Genomic DNA, 27,987 nt, shown 5'->3' on the forward strand with positions numbered 1-27,987 from the left:
TTCAAAAGATCACCAAGCCAAATATTTGGCCATATTTTTATTTACTACATATACTATAAACATATACAATACATGCTACAAAAAACACATTTTTTTAAAATTTAACTGTCAAGAAAGTGTATAGTGTTATAATACAATGGCACATGTTCATATTTTATTTCAAATTGGTTTGCTTTTCACCCATTTCAAACCATTAATAGTGAAATGTTACTTAAGGATAATTAAAAATTATCTATTTGCATTATTAACAATAAACAATTCCAACAAATTAATAAGAATTAACCATGTCAAATATTAGTATCCAAAAAATGGGCTTTTGCAGAAATTATTATATAAAATATAGCAGCCAATTTCAGTTCATTTTGCTCTGTGACAATGTACATATGCACTTGAATAAGATTCTAGCATTTGCTTTTCAAATATACTTATACGAAGTCCTTTGATTTCTTAAGGTCCAATAACTGCTATACCCAGCCAAATCCAACCCAAGAGTTCATGTAATGGCTTTGGACAACCGACGGTTAAGAAATTCTCATGATTTGGGTGGAGTTGCATGTTCCACCAATATTACATATGATGAAGAGACATTACAAGCCAATATCAAAGTCAAAGGCAAAAGAAAATACAAACATTCAACTCAGTTGTGACAAAGCTTTTCTACAAATATTTTAGATGTCATACTTTCAGGAAAACAAGATTTAACGTGTATTTGGATTTTACAGTATCTATGCTCTAACTGAAAATTTAACAGAGTAGTCAGATGGAATGAAGTCTAGTATTGCAAATCTGTTCATTCAATATTATTGAGCACCCACTATGTGCACAGCACTGTGCTAACATTTTAAAAGTCGAGCACTAATGTCTTTATCAAGCATTACCTTAGTGTGAGGTAAAAATATATTAAATTAGCATAACTCATTAGTTCGCTTGTGGTAATGTATGTAAATCCTGTGCCAGCTGGCTTCCCTGTGCCATATAATGAGCTTCTGCACACCCCTCATTCACTCACACAAACATCTGTACGCTGACTGTGCCAGGCACTGTGCTAGTCGCTGGGATACCATGATTTGGCCTATGTTCAAAGAAGGCAAATTAATCTTAACCTATGCAAAACAATTGGAAAGATACATTACTTTTCCAAAATGAGGCCAAAAGCAAAAACATGTTTCTATTGGTCATATCACACTATAGATAGTAACTGCCTCCGGACTGCGAACTAACTTTGAAAGATTCAAACTGTAATCTAAATAGCCTAGATCATTTTTGGTCTCAGAAGTCTATTCTTTGGAGCGCCTAACCCCATATAAACGAATCATTCCACACTTAAAAGGTTTTGTAAACTAAACTTGAACACAAAGAAAAAGAGCCCAAAATGAAGGCAGTTTATAATGTAATGTACTTTAAGCACTATTCTGGCCATATGAAATGAATAATACGTAAGTAATTTGTGATTGGTTCAAACATTTTTCAAAGCACTAACCCTATCCCCAAACTCACGTAATTTTAATTTGACTTTTATACAAGTTGTACATAAAGCAAAAGGGCAGAATTTGGCCCCCCAACCTTCTATGGAATATTCTTAAGTGATTGGTCCTTCCACTCCAAGTAGAAGCTAAGAATTCCAAAGAGACCCCTAAGAGGGTACTGGCACTCGGGAGAAACGGCCCTGCTGGATCCCACTAGCCGCGAGTCTATTTAGCTGTGGTAGCAATGTGAACCTACTTTGACCCCTTGAGGGAAGGCGGAGAGCTGGGAGTCTGGCTGTCCATGCAGTGAATCCAATACTGGCTTAAAGCTATGCACTGAATAAAGTGCTCTGCACATCCTGCTTATCATCTGGAATGAAAATAAACACTTATCTTGAGAAATAACCTATCTGTAGGTTTTGGGGAAAAGAATGACCAGGCTTGAAAGAATCCCAAGAAAAAGTATGAAGCATTGACTGGGAAGGAAGACAAATGCCTCTAGTAGTGTCCTCAGAATTCTCAGGATTTGAACTGTCAGAATGAGTCATACAATGGTCATGTTCTATAAATGAAAAAGCAATCCCACTGGGTACTATTCACACGGTGCATGATTACTTCACGGGGGTGGAAGGGAACAGTCTATTGCCATTTGATAGCATGGTTTCAGAATGAAAATAAAACCACTGACTAAATCAGGGTAAGCAGTATGCAACACTCCTCTCCTGTCCAGCAGTTTTCCACAGGTTGATTTGTTTCGCCTGAGAGAAAGGAGGCGAGCTACCTAGCCCTTCAGATATACTCAGGCAACGCTGCTACCACCTAAAATTGTCAATTCAGAAGTTAACACACAAGCCCTCCAGTTTCGTACCCTGAATATGGTAAATGAGACTAGGAATGGAGCAGTTCAATCTGAAAAAGATCACAGGTAACAGAATGCTTATAGAAACTAGACTGCTTTGACATCTGTAAGAAAACTGTATAGATGGCAATTGGAAAAAAAAAAAAAGATTGTTCCCATCTGTCAGCAAAACTGTTTGTTGAGCTATACTCAGCTGAAGTCCTCATCGGGATTCTGTTGATCCAGCAGACAGACATGTGTGAATGGGAAGTGACCTCGTTTGCCATTACACTCCCCTTCCCACTGACCACTCATATTAATCTTCGTAACCTTTACCAGCTCACCGACCTGCAGGAGGAGAATAAGGACAGCACTTTATTTCCAGTCATGAAAGCAAGCTGAAAAACGCCATTCTCAGTTTAGCCACACCCTGCCCATGTGATTGCTCTAGGGCTGATATTACAGAAATGACTATTCCCTGCCTCCCAAGCCCCAGCCACCAGACCAATTACTTGTGGTTAATGCAGGCAGGAGGAAGAAGTGATTTCAGCAATGCAGGAAAACAGAGTACAGAAAATAGAAGGGATCCTAGAAAATAATACCTTTGGAAATCTCAAGTGTCTCTAGAGGAGCAACCCTACCTAGAGCGATCCAGTGTTCCTTGTCTCTGAACCCACTACCCTTAGCTTCTTGCCTTAGCCTCCCCGGCCCTCCCCTCGCTTGCATATAACAGCACAATCCCCAGCCCACTCTTGTACACATATCCTGGTCTGCTGCTGCTGTTGGGAGAGCAGAAGGCGATCATGGGAAGCATACTTCATTTGGTCCCAGAAAATGAAGTGTTCCCGTCACCTTCATTCCAAAGCAAGGCTTCTCCCAGTTGTGCAGGTATAGGCCAATCCTCCAAACTCCATCAGTACCCTGAGAGATCCCACCTCCTTCAGCAAGTTCTACTTGGCAGGCCACTGCCTGCTAGTGACCTCACCTGCACCATGGAAGCAACCATGTTGCTCCCTCACTGACACTTGGTACCTGTTCATTAACAATAAGGGGACATCATTTTGCTGTTACAAAAAGATTCCTGCTGCAACATCAAATATTTGTGACAACTGAAGATACACATCTATCTTACCACGAAATTGAAGACAAGATCAGTCTGATGAATGGATTCGCTATGGAGCAAAATATCTAACAATGGTGAGATAAGGCCTCAGATGTCACTAGACTAAGGAACTTTATGACTATCCTTTAATTAACAACATTTGAGCTCTGAGCATACAAGTAGTTTCAAAGCATTACTGTCCATTTGCTTTTATCAAGTTAATAACTACTATATATTTAATTTTCATAAAATACTATAAAGGGTATTTTGTATAAATTATTTTCCAATAATCATAATGACCCCGTAAGATAGAAAATTTCACAGGTGATAAAATTGAGGTTCACAGCAATTACATGTTGTACCTGAGGTAAAAGAGCCAGTGACAGGGCTGGGACTTGAACCCAGATGTATAAGCTCTGAAGCCCACTTGTGTTCTTTCTACTTACTACACCAAGAACACTCAAATTATGCTCCCATGGCCCTAGGGGTTCCTTCCCTAAGAATGTCTGAAGGCTAAGTCCAGTGTAAACCAGGGGCCTTCTCTAAAACCAGCTTCACACTCACTCACAGAGGAAACAGGTTGCCTATTGGCCTGTATTTCCTTAAGAATTATTTGGGAGTTTCCCTGCAGTGCAGTGGGTTAATGATCTAGCATTGTCACTGCAATGGCTTGGGTCACCGCTATGGTGCAGGTTCAAACCCTGACCCAGGAAATTCCATACACCAAGGGCACAGCCAAAAAAAAAAGAATTATCTGAAAACCAGAGAGACCTAAAGTGGTTGGGGGGTGAGGGTGGTCATAGGATGCTGAGAAAAAGACAACAGAAACCATGGAATATTACAGGGACAAGGGACAAGATACAAGCATGAGAAAAAACAGCAGCTCAATCTGTTGATATGTGAAGATTAAGACTGATGGTGTAGAGGAAGGAGAGGGAAAAATTATATTGCATGTCCATCCCTGCAAACAGATCCAGTTCTATAGGATGCTAGCACCAGGGTTCTGTTTATTCCCAGCAACCCTTCAATTCAATTTCTGACATCCGAGCAGGCCAACTATAACAGGCAAAAATTTTCAGTCTTTGAAAAGAGGAAGACCAGAACATCAAGTGAAAATTTCCTTAGTAGTAAAAACAATCTAAAAGATTTCTTCCTATATCCCTAATTCTAGTTCTCAGAACATCTCACGTTTTCCTCTTTAAAAATTTTTTGCTGTGTTGTAACAAGTTAAGCTCTACATAAGCTCCATAACATGCAACTATCCCTCAGTGAATCTGCCTTGTTTCTGACCTATCAGCTACCCCTGATTCCCTACCCTTTTCCCTCCCTCTCACACACATATACTCAAAGTAACGTTCCTGTGCTGTCTTCCCTTGCTATGTTACACTGAATCAGAGCAAGTGCAACACTTCCCCCACTTGCATTATTTATCTGTACTCTCTGTTAAAACACTCATGTTATACTCAAGTACTCTTCAAGGAGTTCCCTCGTGGTGCAACAGGTTAAGGATCTGGCATTGTCACAGCAGTGGCTCAGGTCACTGCTGTGGTGCAGGTTTGAACCCTGGCCTGGGACCTCCTACATGCCACAGGCATGGCCAAAAGGAAATTAATAATAAAACAACAACAGGAGTTCCCACAGTGGCTCAGCAGGTTAAAAACCTGATATAGTATCCATGAGGATGTGGGTTTGATCCCTGACCCTGCTCAGTGGGTTAAGGATCCAGCATGGTCATAGGCTGTGGCATAGATTGCAGATGTGGCTCAGATCCTATGTCACCGTGACTGTGGAGTAGACCTACAGCTGTAGTTCCAATTTGACTGCTGGCCCGGGAACTTGCAGATGCCACAGCTGCAGCATAAAAAGAAAAAAACAAGGAGTTCCCATTGTGGCTCATCGGGTTAAGAACCCAACTACTATCCATGAGGATGAAGATTAGATCCCTGGCCTCACTCAGTGGGTTAAGGATCTGGCGTTGCCGTGAATTGTGCTGTAGACCATGGATGCAGCTCATATCTGGCATGGCTGTGGCTGTGGTGTAGGCCAGTGGCTACAGTCCCAATTCAACCACTACCCTGGGAACTTCCATGTGCCACAGGCGCAGCCCTAAAAAGACAAAAAAAGAAACCTGTCTTATGAGGCAGACCTCACCAGTACTTGGGAGAGACAGTGAAGATTCTTTCACCAAGGTACTGCTGTATCCAGTCAGGTCCGACACCACATCCAGAAGAGCAAGGCCTCAAGTAAATCATGGCGTCTTCTGTACAGAAGCCTGAATACAGTTACTTCAGCTTCTTCACCCCCAGACCAACTTGAGGAACACTGGTTTCTTCCTTAGCTTTGGGTAGTCCCCAAAGTCAATCACAAGCTCAGTACAGATGAGTGAAATCTAGTACTGACCTAACTAAGCAAAAGATTATCCAGGTCATCCTCACCAATCAGTTCCAGTGATAAGAAAGAAATTGGAACCCAAATGGCATTAATTTTTGGTATTCACTAACCAGAAGACATCAGGGCACTGCTTAAACTCCTCTGCTGGCATAACACCACAGGTGACTGCTTTTCCAGTTTCTATCCCTGCTATCTAACCAGAAAGCCATCAACAGCTGCCACCGTTCCTTTGATCCAGATTTGCTGCAGGATTCCGGGGAGCTCAGTGCAGGAAATACACACAACTGCACATAAATAAAGCCAAGGAAAACCAGGTACAGAGATGGAGCACAGGGACCTTGTCTTTAAACATTTTCAAACACACCAAGAACACATTTAGTAAATACTTCAAGATTTGACTGAAAGAAAAAAAGGTAAAACTATAGCAATCTAAGATGCGGCCACCAAACTGGCCCATGAGCCACATCCAGCTTACAGCCTATTTTTGCAATTTTACTGGAATACAGCAAACTCATTTGTTGTTTTGTCTATGGCTGCTTTCTTGCTATGATGAAAGAGTGACAGAGGCCAGAGGGCCTATAAAGTCCTTTACAGAAAAAGTTTGCAGACACCTGGTCTAAGGAATATGCAATGTTTAGGGCCTACCTAAATCTCTCAAATCAGGAGTTCCCGTTGTGGCACAATGGAAATGAATCCAACCAGGAACCATGAGTCTGTGAGTTCCATCCCTGGCCTCGATCAGTGGGTTAAGGATTCAGCGTTGCCATGAGCTATGGTGTAGATTGCAGACTCGGCTCGGATCCTGCATTGCTCTGGCTGTGGTGTAGGCTGGCAGCTGTAGCTCCAATTAGACCTCTAGGCTGGAATCTCCATATGCCGCAGGTATGGCCCTAAAAAGCAAAAAAAAAAAAAAAAAAAAAATCGAAACATTAAAAATAAATAAATAAATAAATAATGGAAATAAGTGAGGACAATACAGCCTTAATGATTCACTTGCCTCAGAGATGGACTGAAGTGGACATAGCTGTGGCTCATATTGGTGGAAAGCTGCAGGCCTTTGAAATTTAACTGATAGCACAAGGAAATATACCTAATCACTTGTGAAGAAACATGATGAAGGATAATGTGACAAAATAATGTATATAAATGCATAACTGGGTCACTTTGCTGTACAACAGAAACTGACAGAACATTACAAATCAACTATAATAAAATATTTTTTTAAAAAAAGAAAGAAATTTAACTGGTAGGTAGGCTTCCAGGTGTGGAGGAAAAGCATCACAGTGGTCTTGAAGATAGGTTTTACCTGGACTCTAGTTCAAGTCAGAAAAGTTTCTGTAGCTTAACAACTGATAATGAATGAAACTAAGCACCCCTCCTCTTGGTGAAAGGTGACCACAAACAGTAGGTACCTTTCAGCTCAACATAGAGAATTTTCTAAGAGTTAGTACAATGAACTGGACCTGAATTTCCAAAACTGCAGCAAATTCAGAGAGGTGCCACCAGGTATTTTAAATTCTTGGAGTTCCCATCGTGGCTTAGCGGTTAACGAACCTGACTAGTATCCACAAGGATGCAGGGATTGAACCTGCATCCTTATGGATACTAGATGGGTTAAGGATCAGGTGGGTTAAGGATCTGGTGTTGCCGCAAGCTCTGGTATAGGTCACAGACATGGCTCGGATCCCGCGTTGCTGTAGCTGTGATGTAAGCTGGCAGCTATACCTCCGATTCAACCCCTAGCTGGGAACTTCCATATGCTGCGAGTGCTGTTTCCCTCAAAAAAACTTGAGGGAAACAAAGCAACACCTGACGCATTATGCCACAGGAACTACTACTAAGGCAGGCTAAAAATTTCAACATCCAAACGTACTACATCCATCCTTTCAAAGACGTTGCATCTTTGCAAAGCTGGATTTTTTGGGGGTTTTGTCTTTTTAGGGCTGCACACGCAGCATATGGAGGTTTCCAAGCAAGGGGTCTAACCGATCTACTCCACAGCCACAGCAATGACACCAGATTCGAGCCACGTTTGCAATCTACACCACAGCTCATGGCAATGCCAGATCCTTAACCCACTAAGCAAGGCCAGGGATCGAAACCGCAACCTCATGGTTCCTAGTCGTATTCATTTCCACTGTGCCACGACGGGAACTCCCAAAGCTGGGTTTTGACAGTTGCTATGATAAAAACCAAGTATCTCAGAGTACACATTTTATTAGTTAAGTATCTGAAGTTATTTTATTAAAATATAAATATTACTTTCTTTCAATTATAGTTTATTATTTTCTCAAATGCGTACAAGTTATCAGAATACAATGTTTTTTTATGGCTGCACTCATTCAGTCCCAGGCCAGGGACTGAATCTCAGCCGCAGCCACAACCGACACCACAGCTGCAGCAATGCTGGATCCTTTAACCTACGGCACCAGGCTGGGGATCAAACTGGTACTTCTGCAGCGACCTGAGTTGCTGCAGTCAGGTTCTTAACCCACTGTGCCAAAGCAGGAACTCCTAGAATACAAATAATTAAGTTGTATGAACTTAGCTACTTAATAAATGGAACTGTTAAGTACTTCATTTGGCCTGGAACACTGTAAAATATCACTGAAACACTACGGGTTCTATGAATCAAGAAAGTTCGGAATCTACATTTTTGTGGTTGATAGGGAGCTCCGCAAAAGTAGAGATACTCAAACACATATTTAAAAATCATCTGGGAGTTCCCTTTGTGGCTCAGTGGTTAACAAATATGACTAGGAACCATGAGGTTGTGGATTCGATCCCTGGCCTCACTCCATGGGTTAAGGATCTGGCATTGCCGTGAGCTGTGGTGTAGGTCGCAGATGAGGCTCGGATTCTGAGTTGCTATGGCTGTGGTATAGGCCGGCAGCAACAGCTCTGATTAGACCCCTAGTCTGGGAACCTCCATATGCCGCGGGTGCAGCCCTAGAAAAAACAAAAACACACACACAAAAAAAATAAAAATAAAAACCACCTGGGGTGGAAGTTCCCTCATGGCTCAGCAGGTTAAGGATCCAGAGTTGTCACTGCTGTGGCTCTTGTTCCAGCTGTGGCACAAGTTCGATCCCTAGCCTGGGATCTTTCATATGCCATGGTAGCGGCCCTAAAAAAAAAAAAAAATCAGAGGTCCCGTCATGGCGCAGTGGTTAACGAATCCAACTAGGAACCGTGAGGTTGTGGGTTCGATCCTTGGCCTTGCTCAGTGGGTTAAGGATCCGGCGTTGCTGTGAGCTGTGGTGTAGGTCCCAGACGCGGCTCAGATCTCATGTTGCTGTGGCTCTGGCGTAGGCTGGTGGCTACAGCTCCAATTAGACCCCTAGCCTGGGAACCTCCATATGCCGTGGGAGCGGCCCAAGAAATAGCAAAAAAGACAAAAAATAAATAAATAAAAACCATTGATACTTGATTAAAAAAAAAAATCATCTGGGAGCAGAGGGCAAGAGATACAGATGGGGAATAAGATACAAAGATATATTACACAACACAGGGGACATAGCCAATATTTTATAATAACTATAGAATATAACCTTTAGGGAGTTCCCGCCGTGGCACAGTGGTCAACGAATTCGACTAGGAACCATGAGGTTGCGGGTTCGGTCCCTGCCGTTGCTCAGTGGGTTAACAATCCGGCGTTGCCGTGAGCTGTGTGTGTAGGTTGCAGACACGGCTCGAATCTGGCGTTGCTGTGGCTCTGGCGTAGGCAAGTGGCTACAGCTCCAATTCGACCCCTAGCCTGGGAACCTCCATATGCCGTGGGAGCGGCCCAAGAATAGCAAAAAAGACAAAAAAAAAAAAAGAATATAACCTTTAAAAATTATGAATCGCTATGTTGTGTAACATATAATATTGTACATCAACTATACTTGAAATTAAAAAGAAAGGTTAATTCATCCATGCAGATGCTAGAGGGGCTGCCTTCAATATCTGAGAGGTTGAGACAGTCTCTTCCCACTGAGATACTGTGATTTGAAGGGAAGGAGATGTCCAAAATGTGTGGAAGAAGAGGGAGAGGAGACATCTGTCTCAATGAACAGTCCACAATTCAAGAGAAAGACAAACTGGACACAGCCAGGACTCGTCATTTAGGTTCTTAAACTTTCCAATCTCATTTTTTCTCTCTGGAACAAAGGGAAAATTAAGATCTTCACTCCAATTTTCTATATCGGTCAAAAGGCCTAAATAACTCAGATCTCAGAGTTCTATGCGGGGAGATGTTACGCTGACGTAAGCCCTGCTGCATATAATCCAGGACCCAAAGCACTTTACTCCTTTCCTTATGTGTGCCCTAAAGAGCTGGTCCCTGCCTAAGAACATCCAAGAGGCTCTTGGGTTACTCTGAAGTTTTATCTAACAAAGGCAAATATCAAGTCAAATCAGGAAACAGAAGCTACGTGACTAACACTTTTTTTCTTTTTTGGCTGTGCCCTTGGCATGAAAAGTTCCCAGGCCAGGGATCAAACCTGCACCATGGGAGTTCCCATCGTGGCTCAGAGGTTAACGAAACTGACTAGCATCCATGAGGATGCAGGTTCGATCCCTGGCCTTGCTCAGTGAGTTAAGGATTTGGCATTGCTGTGAGCTGTGGCGTAGGCCAGCAGCTACAGTTCCATTTCAACCCCTAGCCTGGGAATCTCCATATGCCACAGGTGCAGCCCTAAAATGCAAAAATATGAAAAGTAAAAATAAAAAACAAAGGAGTTCCTATTGTGGCTCAGAGGTTAACAAATCTGACTAGGAACCATGAGGTTGCAAGTTTGATCCCTGGCCTTGCTCAGTGGGTTAAGGGTCTGGAGTTGCTATGAGCTGTGGTGTAGGTCACAGACACGGCTCAGATCTGGTGTTGCTGTAGCTCTAGCGTAGCTCTGATTAGACCCTTAGCCTGGGAACCTCCATATGCCGCAGGAGTGGCCCTAGAAAAGGCAAATAGGAGTTCCCGTCGTGGCGCAGTGGTTAACGAATCCGACTAGGAACCATGAGGTTGCGGGTTCGGTCCCTGCCCTTGCTCAGTGGGTTAACGATCCGGCGTTGCCGTGAGCTGTGGTGTAGGTTGCAGACGGGGCTCGGATCCTGCGTTGCTGTGGCTCTGGCGTAGGCCGGTGGCTACAGCTCCGATTCAACCCCTAGCCTGGGAACCTCCATATGCCTCGGGAGCGGCCCAAGAAATAGCAACAACAACAACAACAAAAAAAGACAAAAGACAAAAGACAAAAAAAAAAAAAAAAAAGAAAGAAAAGGCAAATAAATAAATAGATAAACCTGCACCATAGCTGTGACAACACCAGATCCTTAACCTGCTGAGCCACCAGGGAACTCACTTGATTACTACATTTAAAGATAATGTGATTGTTCTGGACAGTCTATAGAGGCATAAAATAAACTTTAATACCTACAATGTACAAGATAAAATTCATCACTATTACAGCTCTCAGGAGCCATGAAATAAAAATAAAAATCTTAGATCAAGATAAAAAAAAAAGGTGCACTCTCACTATTCTAATGTTATTTCCAGTATTTCTCCATCAAAACATTCAGCATATCTGCATTTGTTTAAAATCTGTCTTCAGGAGTTTCTGTTGTGGCTCAGTGGTAACGAACCCCACTGGTATCCATGAGGACACAGGTTCAATCCCTGGCCTCACTCACTGAGTTAAGGATCCAGTGTTGCTGTGAGCTGCAGTGTAGGTCACAGTCGAAGCTCAGATCTGGCATTGCTCTGGCGTAGGCTGGCAGCTACAGCTCGGATTCAAGCCCTAGCCTAGGAACTTCCATGTGCCACAGGTACGTCCTTAAAAAGACCAAAAAAAAAAAAAAAAAAAAAAAAAAACACAAAACAAATAAACAACTATCTTCAGAACAAATAATAAATAAGTACATAAAATAAAATAAAATCTCTCTTCATGAGAAGCTCCAGGATGGAACAGATGGTGTCTTCTTGGTTTGGTTACATTCCCCTAAAACTACAGTGGGCAGAGGAATACCCCTACTTTGGTTATTGGCTAGAATTAATTCCTTCTTCCTATATCCTTCACCACTACTAGAGAAATCTGGTGAGTAGGAAAAGTGAAAAAAGCCATCAGCTTATATTCTATTGGAGGACTCTGGTCACTGCAAATATACCATGCAGGAAATATCCATCTGTAAAGTGAAGATAGGTAGCTCATGAATAATTTTCTTCTTTTTAGGGCCGAACCTACGGCATATGTAAGTTCCCAGGCTAGGGATCAAATTGGAGTTACAGCTGCCGGCCTACACCACAGCTCACAGCAACATCGGATCCCTAACCAACTGAATGAGACCAGGGATCGGACTTTTATCTTCGTGGATCTAGTTGGATTCATTTCCACTGCACCACAATGGGAACTCCTTTCATGAACAATTTTTTTAGTATTTTTTTTAAAGTACAGATATTCCTAAAAAAAACCAAAAAACACACAAACAAACCAACCTCTGAGAGACCTTGACATATAACACAGTTAAAAACAAGGTGCTTTGGGAGTGCCCATTGTGGCTCAGCAGTAACGAACCCAACTAGTATCCATGAGAACTCGAGTTTGATCCCTGACCTCACTCAGTGGGTTAAGGATCTGGCTTTGCCGTGAGCTGTTGTATAGGTCACAGACTTGGCTTGGATGTGGCATTGCTCTTGCTGTGGCGTAGGCTGGCAACTATAGCTATGATTCCACCCCTAGCCTGGGAAGTTCCACATGCCGCAAGTGTGGCCCTAAAATGCAAAAAAAATTAAAAAATAAACAGAGTTGCATTGGATTTCCCGCCATGGATCAGCAGAAACAAATCTGACTAGTTATCTACGAGGATGCAGGTTCAATCCCTGGCCTCACTCAGTGAGTCGGGGATCCAGTGTTGCTGTGGCTGTGGTATAGGCCAGCAGCTATACATAACTCTGATTCGACCCCTAGTCTGGGAACCTCCATATGCTGTGGGTGTGGCCCTAAAAAGACCAAAAAAAAAAAGAAAAACAAAAACAGAGTTGCTTCAATTAAAGTAAGAGAGGAAACCCAAAGCCTTACATCCTCAGTTGCCTCCTGAGAAGTGTCAAGACATGGGAGCAGTCTGAATTCTACTGTTTTCATACATTATGTCTAGGGTCCTGTCCAATTCTAAAATGCAGTAATTCTAATTTATTAACTTCAAGTTAACTCCACTAAAATGTGCCTAGGCAATCTACACACCTGAACTTACAGTGGGTCAAGTACAGCGATGAATGTTTTTCTTATCAAAACACTAAGACCAGAAAGCCAGAGTCTCCTAGTCTTATCTCGCAGCTTCATCTCAGTAAGGACCAGGCATCAGCTCCTAGGAAAAACCAGAGATGGGAAAGGAAAACTGCCTCCCTGCATAGAGAGTGCAAGTGAGGATATGGCGTCAGTGAAACCACACACAACTTGCATTGAGGGAGGCAGCATCACTGTTAGAAAACCAAAGAATGGAGACTGAATCCTGGTATGGTAGAAAAGGCACCAAGGGAGGTCTGGGTTCCTTACATCTCCACCAAACTAGTTTGAACAACCCATTCAATCTGCCTCAAAGTGAGTTTTCTCCACACAGTGAGTAAGGACATCTAAGATCTTTTCCAGCTCTAAAATTCATTTTTTTTCTTTTGCTTTTTAGGGCCACACCTACGGCATATGGAAGTTCCTAGTTTAGGGGTTGAATGGAGCTGCAGCTGCCAGCCACAGCCACAGCAGATCCTACACTGCAGCTTGTGGCAACACCAGATCCTTAACCTGCTGAGAGAGGCCAGGGATAAAACCCGAATCCTCATGGATGCTAGCTGGGTTCTTAACCCGCTGAGCCACAACAGGACCTCCCTTTAAAATTCTATGACACTAAAAACACACCACGTTTTAAGTACATAAGGTGTTTTAAAGCTATTATTTGGGGTATGTGTTCCAACTGGAAAGTGGTCATCTTCATCAATCAACATACATGGCTCAAAATTAACATCCAACTAAAAAAGGAAACTTACTAAAATCATAAACTCGTCTTCTACTTTAATTTTTATTTCACAAGATTTAGGTTTCACAGCAGGAGAGCAGCTCAATCATTTCTGAGCACTAAATAAAGCCTCTAATCAAGGTAGGCATCATTAAGAAACAATTCTCTTCGAGAAAGGAATTGCAAATGGAAGTAAAATTAATGTGATAATTCTCTCCTGGGTGTTGGCTGGCTTGTTCTATGAATGTTATTTTCACACTCCAGTCCAGTGCCAGCAAGGTCTGCAGTAAATGTCAAGAGTCATAATTACCACGTGTACAGCACAGTGTTGCATGTTGCCATTATCTGAACTTAAGCAAAAGTATGAGGCCAGAAACTCCTTATTTCTTCACTGTTTTTCTTACTCTCCAACCACTAAGTGGGAAAAAGTGGTGTGACCTAGACAACATACATCTTATTTCTCATCAAAGCTAAGACACAATACCTTTGAGTTACATGATCTCAAAATATACACACCTTTTATTTTTTATTTATTTATTTATTGTCTTTTTAGGGCAGCAGGTGCAGCATTTGGAAGTACCCAGGCTAGGGGTCAAATCAGAACTGCAGCTGCCAGCCTACGACACAGCAACACCAGATCCAAGCCTCTTCTGCGACCTACACTGCAGCTCACAGACCGACTGATCCCACTGAGCAATGCCAGGGATGAATGCTGGTTCTCATGGATACTAGTTGGGTTCAACACCAATGAGCTACAAGAGAAACTCCAAAATACATCCACCTTAAAAAAAAAAAAAAAACATTTTTGAAGTTCCCGTAATGGCGCAGCAGAAACGAATCTGACTAGGAACCATGAGGTTTCAGGTACAATCCCTGGCCTCGCGCAGTAGGTTAAGGAGCCGGTGTTGCTGTGAGCTGTGGCGTATGTAGGTCGCAGATGCGGCTCGGATCCCTAGTTGCTGTGGCTCTGGAGTAGGCCGGCAGCTACACCTCTGATTAGACCCCTAGCCTGGGAACCTCCATATGCCTCGGGTACAGCCCTAAAAAAGACAAAAGACAAAAACAACCACCACCACCACCACTTTTCAGTCAAACTTGTTAAGAACCAACTAATCCTCCTTTGCATGCGCTATCCAGAATGTAAAAGTACTATCAAATCCAGTACTATCAGAGACTATTTCAAATACCAGCTCATTCTATAGGCTAATGCTCCCACTTAGAGGGCAGCTCCCCTTCCTCCGTGGTATAAACATGACCCAGAAGAAACAAAATTGAGAAGGGAATTCAGCTTACAAGAACACACTTTTGCCCCTCCTCTGCTAACCTGTACTCACATAACTTCAGCCTGTGCTTACGAAAGTTAGCTACTTGCTTACATTCAAGTCACCATATCTAAAAGGCTCTGACACCTGGGATAGTGTGCCCCATCTGTATAAGCTTTTATGCTAAACCACTAGCTCTGCATAACTGAGAAAGAAAGGGAGGGTGGGCAAGAGGAAGAGAAGAGCTAAGAGACAAAGCTGTGAGTGCTCAAGACAGGAATCAATACAATATAATGGCTGGCCAGAGGAGATGGGTTGCCAAGGAGAACCATTAACCAGCGAAAGGCAAAAATCTGCTCCTCAGGAGGAACTGGCTACTTGTCTATAAAATGCTTTAAACAAAGACCAAGTCAACCTGCTGTTCCTTGGAATGAATACTTCTGGGTATCTCTCCATACCTGCACACTTCACTTACCCTCCTGAATTATTTAATGAATGCAATCAATAAATGGTAAGAAACTCCATGCCCTCTAAAGTAAAAATATTCATGGTTTTTTAAGAAAATTCCATTTAAGTATTTTGACTGAGACCACTTATCATACTCAAATCTGTGTCAGCCCATTTTGTCGTAGATAATGATAAACAGAAAAAAAAGAAACAGATTAGAATGTAGATGAGAAAAAATATTTTAGGTTAATTCCTGTGAATTCAGGTGGTGTTATTAAAGTCGTCAAAGTATGGTTTAGTAAATCAATCAGAACATTCCGTTATACAGTTTTAAGCTTACTCATTCCCAAACAGGTTTTCCATGTAAAAGAGAAAACCCAACATTAAATGCCAAAATCAGTACTTAACGGTTCGACATCTACAACAACATCACAATGCTGCCGCTTGTATTTGGCATTGCTACAAAGCTCTAAGAGGTCTGAAAGGGAGACCCTGTAGCAGATCTCTTCTTTCTACATTTTGCACATTATGTACCTCCAAAGCCAAGGCTGTCTTGTCGTAGGCATTAGGGACTCGCTTCTGGATTACCCTGGCATAAATGGGCCCATTCTGGAGGTTAGGGAGCGGAGTGTTGACGCTGGGTTGGGCATAGGGCCCGGGCTCCGGCCCACCCAATGGCTGTGGGTGGGAACCCTCCTGGTTACCTCCAATCAGAGCCGATACTGAGGCGGAGGCAGGTCTATACTTCTCGACGTAAGGGACTGGGATCATCCCCCTCTTGCCTTCGCTGTCCTCCGCATTCCACCACTGCTCTTCAGGCTTATCCCGGATTCTCAGGATGTCTCCTTTCTTAAAGGGAAGATCTTCCTCATCATTCCCATTAAAGTCAAAGAGGGCTCGGACATACTCTGCCTCTTCCTGCCTGAGAATCACTCCACTACCCTGCCTGGATCTGGAAACTGGTTCTATCAACGTTGTAGTGTCCAAATAGTGTATTTTGTAGAATTCCAGTAAAGCAGGCAATGAATCAAATTCTTGATCTCCTATTCGGAGTCTGGAGGGGCTCACCCCTAGAAAAAAAACAGAGCAGGGCATTATTTAGATATACCAGGGATGAAGCGCAGATTTTAAGCATTTCCCACACACATTAATTCAGTCATAAAAAATAAATCTAAATAACCCCTTCTCCTCATAGCAAACTAAAATACTTTGTAGCTCAAACTTTCCCTGGGAAGAAAGATGGCTGTGTCTGTCTGAGGCAGAAAGGGAACAGAAGGCTATGACAGACCAGTCACACCACTCAGAAGCTCTCGTACTGGATCAGACACAGCAGCATGGCCTTTTTGTTCCTTCTCCCAAAATGTTCTGTTGTCATTCCACTTACAAAGTACTAAGGGTTCAAGGCTGTGTTACACTCCTCTTCTGAACCTTGGAAATGTAGCAAACTCCTCTTTTCCATGGGTCCCAGCAAGTGTGCCAGGAAAAGGTGGGGAGAACGTCATCGACGCTAGGTTCATACATTCATCTCTTCACATCTAGACTGGGCAATTCCTAATAAGCAAAAGTTTTGAGGCTATCTTTTCAATCTACAATTACTAATCTCAACTTCATTTCTTTGACAGCTAAAAAAACACTAGAAACTAAAAAGCAAACTGCTTAAACATCAGTTCCCACGATCTTCACTTAAATAAAACATAGAAACTGGATTGTTCCCTTAGAAACAAAAAGTCTTGGAGTTCCCGTCATGCCGTGAGCTGTGGTGTAGGTCACAGATGTGGCTCAGATCCTGTGTTGCTATGGCTGTGGGGTAGGCCGGAGGCTACAGCTCCAATTCGACTTCTAGCCTGGGAACCTCTGTATGCCTCGGCCCTAAAAAGACAAAAGACAAACAAACAAACAGGTCCTGACAAAAGGTAAAACAAGGATGCTCAAGAAAACAAAGTGTTAAAATCCCCAACCTCTGATGACATGGTGAGCGTCCAAGAGAAAGGACATGGAGTTCCCTTATGGTTCAACAGGTTAAAGATCCAGCAGTCACCACTACAGCTCGGGTCACTGCTGTGGTAAGGGTTCAATCCCTGACCCAGCAACTTTCACGTGCCACCAGTGTGGCCAAAAAGGGGGGCAAAGAAAGACATATTAGGAATGCTTAAAATTCACAGGACACAAAAAGATCTGAGTGGGCCCCAGACAGAGAGCATGCTTTAGAATGTATTCCCCATGGAGTTTCCGTCGTGGTGCAGTGGTTGACAAATCCGACTAGGAACCATGAGGTTGCAGGTTTGATCCCTGGCTTTGCCCAGTGGGTTAAGGATCCAGCGTTGCCGTGAGCTGTGGTGTAGGTTACAGACGCGGCTCAGATCCTGCGTTGCTGTGGCTCTGGTGTAGGCCAGCAGCTACAGCTCCCATTCAACCCCTAGCCTGGGAACTTCCATATGCCGAGGGAGCAGCCCTAGAAAAGGCAAAAAGACAAAAAAATAAATAAATAAATTAAATGTATTCCCTGGGGTTCCTACCATGGCTCAGAGGAAACAAATCTGACTAGCATCACAATGAGACACCAACATCAAATGCTTTCAGTGACATGTGGAATCTGAAAAAAGGACAGACTGAACTTCTTTGCAGAACAGATGCTGACTCACAGACACTGAAAAACTTATGGTCTCTGGAGGAGACAGTTTGGGGGGTTGGGGGATGTGCTTGGGCTGTGGGATGAAAATCCTGTGAAATCAGATTGTTATGATCATTATACAACTACAGATGTGATAAATCCATTTGAGTAATAAAATGAAAAAAAAAAAGAAAAATAAATAAATTAAAAAAACCCAAATCTGACAGGCATCCATGAGGATGCAGGTTTGATCCCTGGCCTCACTCAGTGGGTTAAGGATCCAGTGTTGCTGTGAGCTGTGGTGTAGATTGCAGATGCAGCTCAGACTCCACGTCACTGTGGCTGTGGTGGAGGCTGGCAGCTACAGCTCTGATTGGACCCCTAGCCTGGGAACCTCCATATGCCATGGGTGCAGCCCTAAAAAGACAGAAATAAACAAACAGATGTATTCCCTCTCTATCCTGAGATTCAAAAATTGAAGGATAATAAATGACTGCATTCCATTCTAAAAGAAGAAACAAAGTTTCTAATGAAGAATACAAAACTTTAGCTTGCACTCAGCTAAGCATTCAAAATTATCACATCAGGAGTTCCTGTCCTGGTGCAGTGGTTAATGAATCTGACTAGGAACCATGAAGATGTGGGTTCGATCCCTGCCCTTGCTCAGTGGTTTAAGGATCTGGCATTGCTGTGAGCTGTGTTGTAGGTCGCAGACGCAGCTCAGATCCCACGTTGCTGTGGCTCTGGTGTAGGCTGGCAACTACAGCTCCCATTAGACCCCTAGCCTGGGAACCTCCATATGCCATAGGATCGGCTCAAGAAAAGGAAAAAAGACAAAAGAAAAAAAAAAAAATTATCACATCTTTTTTTTTTTCTTTTGGCCTTGCCTGCAGCATGTGGAAGTTCCCAAGCCAAGGATCAAACCCATGCCACAGCAGTGATCTGAGCTGCTGCAGTGATGCCAGACCTTTAACCTGCTGTGCCAAAAGGAAACTCCTCAAATCATCTTTTTTGGGGGGAGGGGCACTGCCGCCCCAGCATATGGAGTTACTGGGCCAGGATCAGATCTAAGCCAAAGTTGCAACCTATGCTGCAGGTGTGGCAACACCAGATCCTTAACCCACCGTGCCAGGCCAGGGATCAACCCTGCATCCCAGCACTCCAGAGACACCACCAGCCTCATTGTGCCACAGAAGGAACCCCCTTCTCAAAAAAAAAAAATTTTTTTTTTAGGGCTGCTCCTGCAGCATACTGAAGTTCCTGGGCTAGTGGCTGAATAGGAGCTGCACCTGCCAACCTACACCACAGCTCACAGTAATGCCAGTTCCTTAATTACTAATCGAGGCCAGGGATCGAACCCGAATCCTCATGGATCCTAGTCAGGTTTGTTACTGCTGAGTCATGAGAGAACTCCCCAAGAATATGACTTCTAATGGCTATAAAATATTTACAAGCTTTCACTGTTGCAAACAATACTGTTTTGAGTGTTTTCGTTCTGATCTATGGATGAACATTTTTAAATACTTCTTTAGGATAAACTTGAAATGCGGTTGCTGGATCAAAGAATATTCTTACATTAAAGTTTATGTTGCCAAGCTGCTCTCCAAAAAGTTTGTACAATTTTACACTCCCACCAGAGGTTTATGAGTTCTCATTTCCCCTGTATCCTTGCCAAAACAGCAAGGATATCTCTTCTTAAATATCTTTGACTGATGTTTTTCATCTTTGTTGACTTTTTGTAATTCTTTTGTGAAAGCTCCTTGTTTTGAGTACTTTGTTAAGGGAAAATGGCCAATCTACCCTCTCCACTCCTATTAACACTGGCCCACACATCTAAAAGCCTTAGCTATTAATGCTGTGAAATCAGAATATTGTGGTAGCCCAGATGTCTAAATTACTTCACCACTCTAAAGAAATGAGATCTAATTAATTTGTTCAATGTTAGAAAATACTTCTTCCAGAAAAACCAGAAAAAGTACATTTAAAATTCTCCACTGGGGAGAGGTGAACATATAAATTTTCGAAGTTAACCAAAAGTCCTCAAGACAGAATGAGTACTAATGAGTGGCTTTCCTTTTCACCCAAATGAAAGAAAGACTGAGACATACTTTAGAGGGCTGATGCACATTTCTTACATTGCAAAAGTCCATTTGTGGAATTCAAGGCTATAAACTAAAACAAGTTAAGAGCCCACGTTCAGTAATGTTGGCTGTCTCTCCAACTCAAGATGTTGAAATAGATGCCCAAACCCAGAATTGTCCATCTATGGCAAACACTCATCAGACACCAGCAGAATGCAGCCCCAATAGTTCCAGGTGCAGGGCTGGAGAGGTGACTGTGGTTAGGATCAAACCAGAGCATGGTGGTGCTCCACTCCGGAGTTTCTCCTCACCAAGGCAGAGCACTGACAGGCAACCACTCCTGTGCGAGTCTCGTGAACAAGGAGATGCAGGACCACCTCACCTATCACTAGGCTACAGTGATCACGAGGCCTGCAGAACTATGTCAAAGACAGGGTCAGTGTCAACTCCAAAATCTACTTAGCACTGCTGCCTGGTTAAGAAAGCTTCCAGGGCAGAGGGGTAGGGAGAACTTCACACCAGCAGAACACTCTGGCTTCGAAAAGAATCCTAATGACACCTAGAAAGAAAAGCTCCCTTGCTAGAGTAGAGTTAGTACTGTAGACAAAATGGTTTTCACTAGTTAAGTTACCTTCTGGGACAGTGGGTAGCATTTTGTAAGTGCTCAGTGTTAGATGTTACTATACATCATTCTTGGGTTTTTTTCCCCCCTTTTTAGAGCCATGCCTGCGGCATATGGAAGATCCAGGTTAGGGGTCAAATGTGAGCTGCAGCTGCCAGCCTACGCCGCAGCCAGATCCAAGCTGCATCATCTCACAGCAACACCAGATCCTCAATCCACTGAGCAAGGCCAGGGAAGGAACCTACATCTTCATGGATACAGCATGAAGCATTTGAACAAGAAATAAATTGGGTTCTTAACCCACTGAGCCACAACAGGAACTCCTTATATACTATTAATGAACTTAATTGTGAAGCAAGGAAAAGTTAAATGAAAATCTTTTCACAGCTTTGAAACTCAGCATAACTGGGGATACAAAAGCAAACTCTATGGGGTTGGTGAGTGAGCAGCAGAGCAGCATGTCTTAGGAAGGCATTTCCCCCCCCTCCACTTTCACTTTTAACTGGATATGTGTTCTTACAAAAAATAGGGACAATAAACTACATTCTAAGACACAACAAAATCAGTCTAATGATGACCTAGCAGTTAAAGACTCAGTGTTCAGTGTCACCACTGTGGAAGAAGAAAAAAAAAAAAAAAAAGATACAACAAAATCATGATAAAGGAGCAGCTCTTGGAGTTCCCATTATGGCTCAGTGGTAACAAATCCGACTAGTATCCATGAGGACACAAGTTCGATCCCTGGCCTTGTTCAGTAGGTTAAGGATCTGGCATTGCAGTGAGCTGAGGCATAGGCCTCAGCTGCAGCTGTAACTTGACCCTCCTAGCCTGGGAACTTCCAAACACCAAGGGTACAGGCCTAAAAACAATAACAAAGGAGCTCTTCTCATTCCTGAATGTTTCTAAGGTACTCTTTTCACTCTAAGATGGCAACCACTCCCTTTCAACCATTGTTACAGTTCCTCCAATTACTGTACCACTGCAAGTGAATTTTTTTCTTTTTGGAAGGGGGGGCAGGGATTAGAAGAACAAATAAAACCACTAAGCCAAATCCCTTGGAAAGATCAGCTCATCTGCCAGAAAGGTAGCAAACTGGTTCAATTTATTTCTTGTTCAAATGCTTCATGCTGTGAACTGGGTCCACCATTTTTTTTTTTTTCCTGTTTTGTTTCTTGCTTGGCAATCCCAACAAATACAGAAATACAAGGAAAAATTTACCTATAAATTTTTTCTATTTTAATGACTCTATAATTACTCCAGAGAGAAATACTTGTTTTTGTGCACTGCTGCAGCAGAGTTAGATATACGGGGCACTCAAGCTTCACTGATCCAGAAGGAAAGGGAGGAGAACAGAACACACGTTAGGTCCCAGATAAGCCCAAACCTCACCACAGCTATGTGTTATGGCTCCTTTTCCCTAGTTCATCTCCTTCCAACCACAAGCAGCCAAAGGCAGGAAATAGAAGGGCGGGAAAGGAAGGAGATACAGTCAGTCAGTCTAGAGAACAGAACCAACAACAGAGTTCTCATAGCTGGGACTTGGAGCGGACTTGTTCTACATCAAAGCTGTGTTGGATTCTGAATCTGCAGTTAAGAACAGTCAGAAATCAAAATCAACACAGTCAGATGTATCTTTCGGTTTCTATACATAATTAATTCTAAGCGTTTCAGCCCTCAGGTTACATCAGTTTTTACACCACCACTCCCTGAGGGTTTTAGGAACATCCAAGAGTTGTGTGGGCCAAAACAGGCCAAGTCACTCTGCATGGGTACCACCACAGTGGCTCCATCATCAGCCTCTCTCCTTGGTATCACAGCACTTCTTCCTCTTTCTTTTCCTCTGCTCTTAATTTCCATTCCCTCTCTTCTTTCTCCTCAGTGTTCTCTTTATTTTTAGAGGTTGCTCACTCTCACCACCTGTCCAATGAAAAGCCCTGGCAAGGCCACTGATTCCATTTGAGAAAGTATCCCAAAGAAGTATCAAGATGTAGGGGATCCTAAGCAAATAGAACTTACTAAAAATGGTGGATGTCAGCAAGGTACTTTGAAGATTCAGACTAAGTTTGATGAATCCTGGCTCTACTATTTACTAGCTATATGAGTTGTTATTTAACTTCTCACAGGGCCTAATTGCTATCTAACAAAGTTCCTAAAAGTAGCTGGTATAAGTGCCCAATAAAAAGCAATTTACCCTAATACACACCCCCAAACCAAACTCTTAGATTTTTTTTTTTTTTTTTTTTTTGCTTTGTAGGGCCACACCTGAGGCACATGGAAGTTCCCAGGCTAAGGATCAAATTGGAGCTACAGCTGCTGGCCTACGCCACAGCCACCGCAATGCCAGATCCAAGACACATCTGTGACCTACACCACAGCTCAGGGCAATGCCAGATCCTTAACCCACTGAACGAGCCAGGGATCAAACCAGCATCCTCGTGGATACTCATCAGATTGGTTTCTGCTGAGCTGCAATGGGAACTCCCCTTTAAAAATTTTTGATTCATTCCTAAATCCAGGGTCTGCTGCACGGTTTCCAAAAGAAGATTCCACAGAAATTCAAGATGTTTCTCAAAAAGTTCTGTGGTCAAATTGGTTTGAAAAATCCAGTATCCAATGCCTGCCTCTCTTATAGAACCATAATTTCACATAAGCATAGCAAAAACTTGGAGAAGTTCTGCAATAAATAAACCTACTTCCTTTCATGATGAAAAAAAAATTGGAGGGAGGGGTGCTAAAACCTTTAAGTAACTCACTTTAGAACTCCGAACCTACCGAATGGAGAAATACTCTGATATTAAAGAGCGAAACATGAAGACCAGGTTTGAGAACTACAAAGATGAGGTAAACAAATGAAACAGATGCTGAAGGCACAAAAAGGCAGCAGTGGGTAATGAGCAGTCCCCTAGGATCTCCAGAGGTGGCTTGGCCCAACACCAACAATTACCACCCTAGCTTCTGCACCCGACCCCAAAATGAGGCAAGCTTTTATGCTCCCCTCACGCCTAGGACAACAGGTGGGTAGCTCTGGGTTGAGCAGGTAACAGATGTCATCCTACTTCCATGTACTGGATTCTTCACTTACTTCTTCAGTCGTGCTGCAAGCCTCTCAAAGGAGGACAGTTTCCCATTTTGCTTCAACTCCTCCCCCTCAACCACATAAATTAATACACATAATGCTTACTGAGTACTTACTACATGCTAATTCCATTCCTAAGCATGTAATGCACTAAAATCCTCACCACTACCCTATGAGGTCAGTATTACTATTTCCTCTCTTTCATCACAGATGAGGAAACTGAGGCAGAGAGAAGTTAAAGAACTTGCCCAAAGTCATATTAAGTAGTAAGCAGCAAGCAAAGAAGGTTCAAACCGGGCTTCAGAGTACGAGCTTTTAGCTACTCTCCTAACTCATACTTAACTCAGTTTTATTGATTGTCTACTGGACAAGGTCTAGTAAAAACCTCATGTTCCACAAGAAAGAAACTAGTGGATCAATCAATGATTGCAAAACCTTCCTAAGAAGTACACCTGCAGAGTATAACCAGTAGACTTGACCAAGCCCTGCCCTTTGGCCCTGGAGCAGTAAGGGCACCTCCAGGCGATGGCAGCACTGATAGCCTGGGAGAGCTAAACAGTTAAGCTAAAAATGGGTTTACAGGAAAAGGTTGAGAATTCCTGGCCTATTCTGTTCCTATGCCTCTAAAATCTCTATCTAAGACATTCCATCCAAATTCATCTTATGCCTATATCCACAAAATACATTATATAATCCTAAACAAAAAGCTTATTTCCCACATTCAATCTGCCAAAAAAGGTTATTAAAAGCCTCAGCATCACTGACTTTAGACAGCAGATGCCATCTTCTTTCTTTCTTTTTCTTTTTTTTTTTTTTTGCTTTTTAGAGCTGCAACCGCAGCATATGGAAGTTCCCAGGCTAGGGGTTCTAATTGGAGCTATAGCTGCCGGCCTACGCCACAGCCACGTGGGATCGGAGCCACCTCTGCGACCCACACCACAGTTCATGGCAACGCCAGATGCCCAGCTCACTGAGCAAGGCCAGGGACTGAACCCAAATCCTCATAGATACCACTGCACCACAACGGGAACTCTTGAAGGCCATTTTCTTGTCATCCTTTCCTTTTGGTCTTTAAGCAGAACCTGGGACCCAAGACAATGACAAAAGTGTTCAGTCCTCAAGGGATCTCAAAAGGAAACTGGCTTTGACAAAAAAAAGAACACAGTCCAATAGTGTCTGATCTCAGGTCACAATTCCTAGGTTCCAATTCCGGCTCAGTCATTGACTAGCTGTGTGACCTGGGGCAAGTTACTGAATTTCTGACCCTGTTTCTTTACCTGCAAAATGGAATTTTGCTTTGTTTTGTTTGCTTTTTAGGGCTGCACCCCCAGCATAGGAAGTTCCCAGACTAGGGGTCAAATCAGAGCTGTAGCCACTGGCCTATGCCACAGCCACTGCAACTAGGGATCTGAGTCACAAATAAGACCTACTCCACAGCTCATGGCAAAGCCAGACCCTTAACCCACTGAGCAAGGCCAGATATCAAACTTGCATCCTCATGGATACCAGTAGGGTTTGTAATCCACTTAGCCACAACTGGAACTCCCTAAAATGTAAATATTTTAATAAATGGAAATCACAGTAATTTCCTCACTAGACTGTCATAGACAGTAAACGAGACAAGGCACTAAAGTACTCAGCAAAGTACCTGGCACAGAATGACCAGTCGATAAATGTTAGCTATTAATATTGTATATGCTTAAGTTCAAGAAATTCTTCTGTGTGGTTTCCAAAGAAAAAGAGCTCAATGGGGGCTGGGCAGAACAAAGATTAAGTAATCTTTAAAAAGACGCAACTGAATCAATTGCCCTATGTGGAAAATGGGTACATGGCGGAAAGAACAATTACAATAGCCATGAACTTTCCACACCCCATCCACAAACTCTGGCAATCTTCACCTTCTCTCTTGGGCCAAGGATCTGACCTCCTATCTGTTATGAAAAGGTGGAGCTCAGTATTAAGGTAAGATCTGAGATTAAAGTTCTAACACCAAGATGTGGGGAAAGCTCAAACAAAACTGCCTGCCATTTCCAAATTTTGTAACCAACAAAACACATACACAAACAAAAGGTCAAGAATTGAGTTCCAATGATCATTTGCTGTGTCACTGCCCAGCAACGCAAAACCCCAGACACTAGGAAGGTGGTAAAAACTCGAATACATCCGGTTTAGGGTAAATACATGTTACATACCTATTCCCATCTCAGGTTATAATGTTATAAAACCAATCAGACTGAGAAAGACCTAGGATAATTTGTGGGCTTAAAGATTCCACACTCTTTTTAAAATTGGTATGTGTTAACAAGAGAAACTATTTCATCTTCCCATTTCGGGTCAGAGGGGATAAATCTAAATTAGGATTATTCTAAAAGGGCAAGTCTGCAAAGGGCTAGTTCAGGAGACTTTCAATTCATGTGAGACTAGCCTGAATCTAGTTTCAACTGGTCAGGAGGAAACTGCTTCAGCTTGGTGAGCGTGAAAAGGCACTAAGACCCTAGGTGCTGTTACACAGGTAACAACAGCCTCAGAATTACTCTGTACCTCACAAACTTCAAGTACCAAGTGCATAAATCCTCTTCACACTCCCCAAACAGCCCATGTTATGTATAAGACAGACATATCTAGGAAAATTCAGGCAACAACCCCCAACCTACTGAGCAAGGAGAGACCCTGCAGTATAAGACTGACAATGCTGAAGTCCAAGGAAAAATGAAGTTCCATTCACTTTCAGGGAAGGGATTGTTTCCATTGGCGTATATCTGGTTTATTTCCTGAAAAAAAAAAAATTCTTTCCTCCACTATTCGCTTTGAAAACTACAACCCCTTAATTGTCAAAGACAGTCGCTGGACACCAGGATCTCCTCGGCACAGTCAGCCGGGCATCAGCTTATTCTGGGCTGGTGACAGGGGACCTTTCTTCTATAACCAAGGCACTTAGCTCACCACCTTCGTCCTCCGCGGGGGAAGAGGACGGTAAAAGTATTTTGGAAAAATGCCCAAGAAAGGAAAAAGCTGACCGGTTTCCTGAGGGTGTCTCCATCCCTCCCGGCCGGTATGCGGTGACTTCCTACCAAAGGCCACCAGGGGAGTATAGCCAAACCCGGCTCTCCAACACTGCAGGAAATGTTTCAAGCCTAAAAAGCCACTTGTAGGATTATCGGATTCATTCCGGGCACCGCTGCCAAGTGATGCCCCCGCAGTGCCAACATCCCCCTCAGCTCTTTGTCCCCACGTTGCCTGGCCCTGCACGGGCGCTAGCCCCACCCTGGGGCCGAAACAGTTCCCCTTCCCCTGGGCTGTCCTCCCAAGTCACACCCAGAGGCCTGGGTCAGCGGCTCCTCCTCCCCCACACACTCCCGCTCGTCCGTGGGAGCGAGCCGGACAGCGGGCTGCCCTCCGGCCACGGTCACTCCAGCCCGCTGCCCAAGTCCCTCGTGGGGGTCAGCTCTCGAGGAGCAGCCGGCTAGGCTGGGGAGTTCGGCGGCCCTAACCCCCGCCCGGGGCCTCCCGTCCCTTCCGTCCCTCACCGGGCGGAGGCTGGGCGGGCGACGGTGGCACTGGCGGGCGCGGGCCGCTGCTGTTGATGATGTAGTGGGAGACGCGCGAGTTCTCGGAGACGCTGAGCACATAGTCCCCGGGGCTGGTGCTCGAGTCCCGCACCAGGAACACCCCGTGCCGCTGGCCCTGCAACAGCGCCACCGCCTCCTGCCGGCTCAGCCGCCCCCAGTACCAGCTACTCCGCTCCTCCGAGTCGAAGTTGCCCGCCATGGCCGACTCCGCGCCTACACGCTGGGCCGCCGCCGCCGCGCGCGCCCCTCCAGTCCCGGCGCCCGCCGCCCAGCGGACCGGCTCGGGTCTCCGCTTCACAGCAGCGCCTGAAATGGCGGCGGCGGCCGCGGGCCTTCCCCACCGGAAATGACGTACTCCCTGCCTCCGGGAGGATGCCGGGAAGGGGACTGCCGCCCGCCATTGGGAGAAGGGCAAGGGGCGGCTCGCGCGCTCACTGCGCATGCGGACTCTTGGGCGTCGCCGCCTGGTGGGGACAGGGACTGCAGAGAGTGGAGAGGCGGCGTCTAGGGCCGAGGGGCGGGGCCTCAACTAGCAGTCCGCA

At 43.9% G+C, this 27,987-nt stretch overlaps 1 protein-coding gene across 3 annotated transcripts; it reads right to left on the reverse strand.

Annotated features, from left to right (window-relative positions):
* Positions 1-27,784, reverse strand: CRK (CRK proto-oncogene, adaptor protein). Of its 3 annotated transcripts, none has more exon segments than NM_001137636.2 (3): positions 1-2,652; positions 16,021-16,556; positions 27,404-27,757. In NM_001137636.2, coding segments are annotated over 3 exon segments (915 nt in total). In that variant the 5' UTR covers positions 27,645-27,757; the 3' UTR covers positions 1-2,514.
* Between the last annotated feature and the right edge of the window lie 203 nt (positions 27,785-27,987).

This window comes from Sus scrofa, chromosome 12, assembly GCF_054392235.1.
Source record: "Sus scrofa isolate SSC_HxYL_T2T_F1_AM1 chromosome 12, Sscrofa_HxYL_maternal_Yorkshire_Landrace_v2.0, whole genome shotgun sequence".
Lineage (NCBI taxonomy): Eukaryota > Metazoa > Chordata > Mammalia > Artiodactyla > Suidae > Sus > Sus scrofa.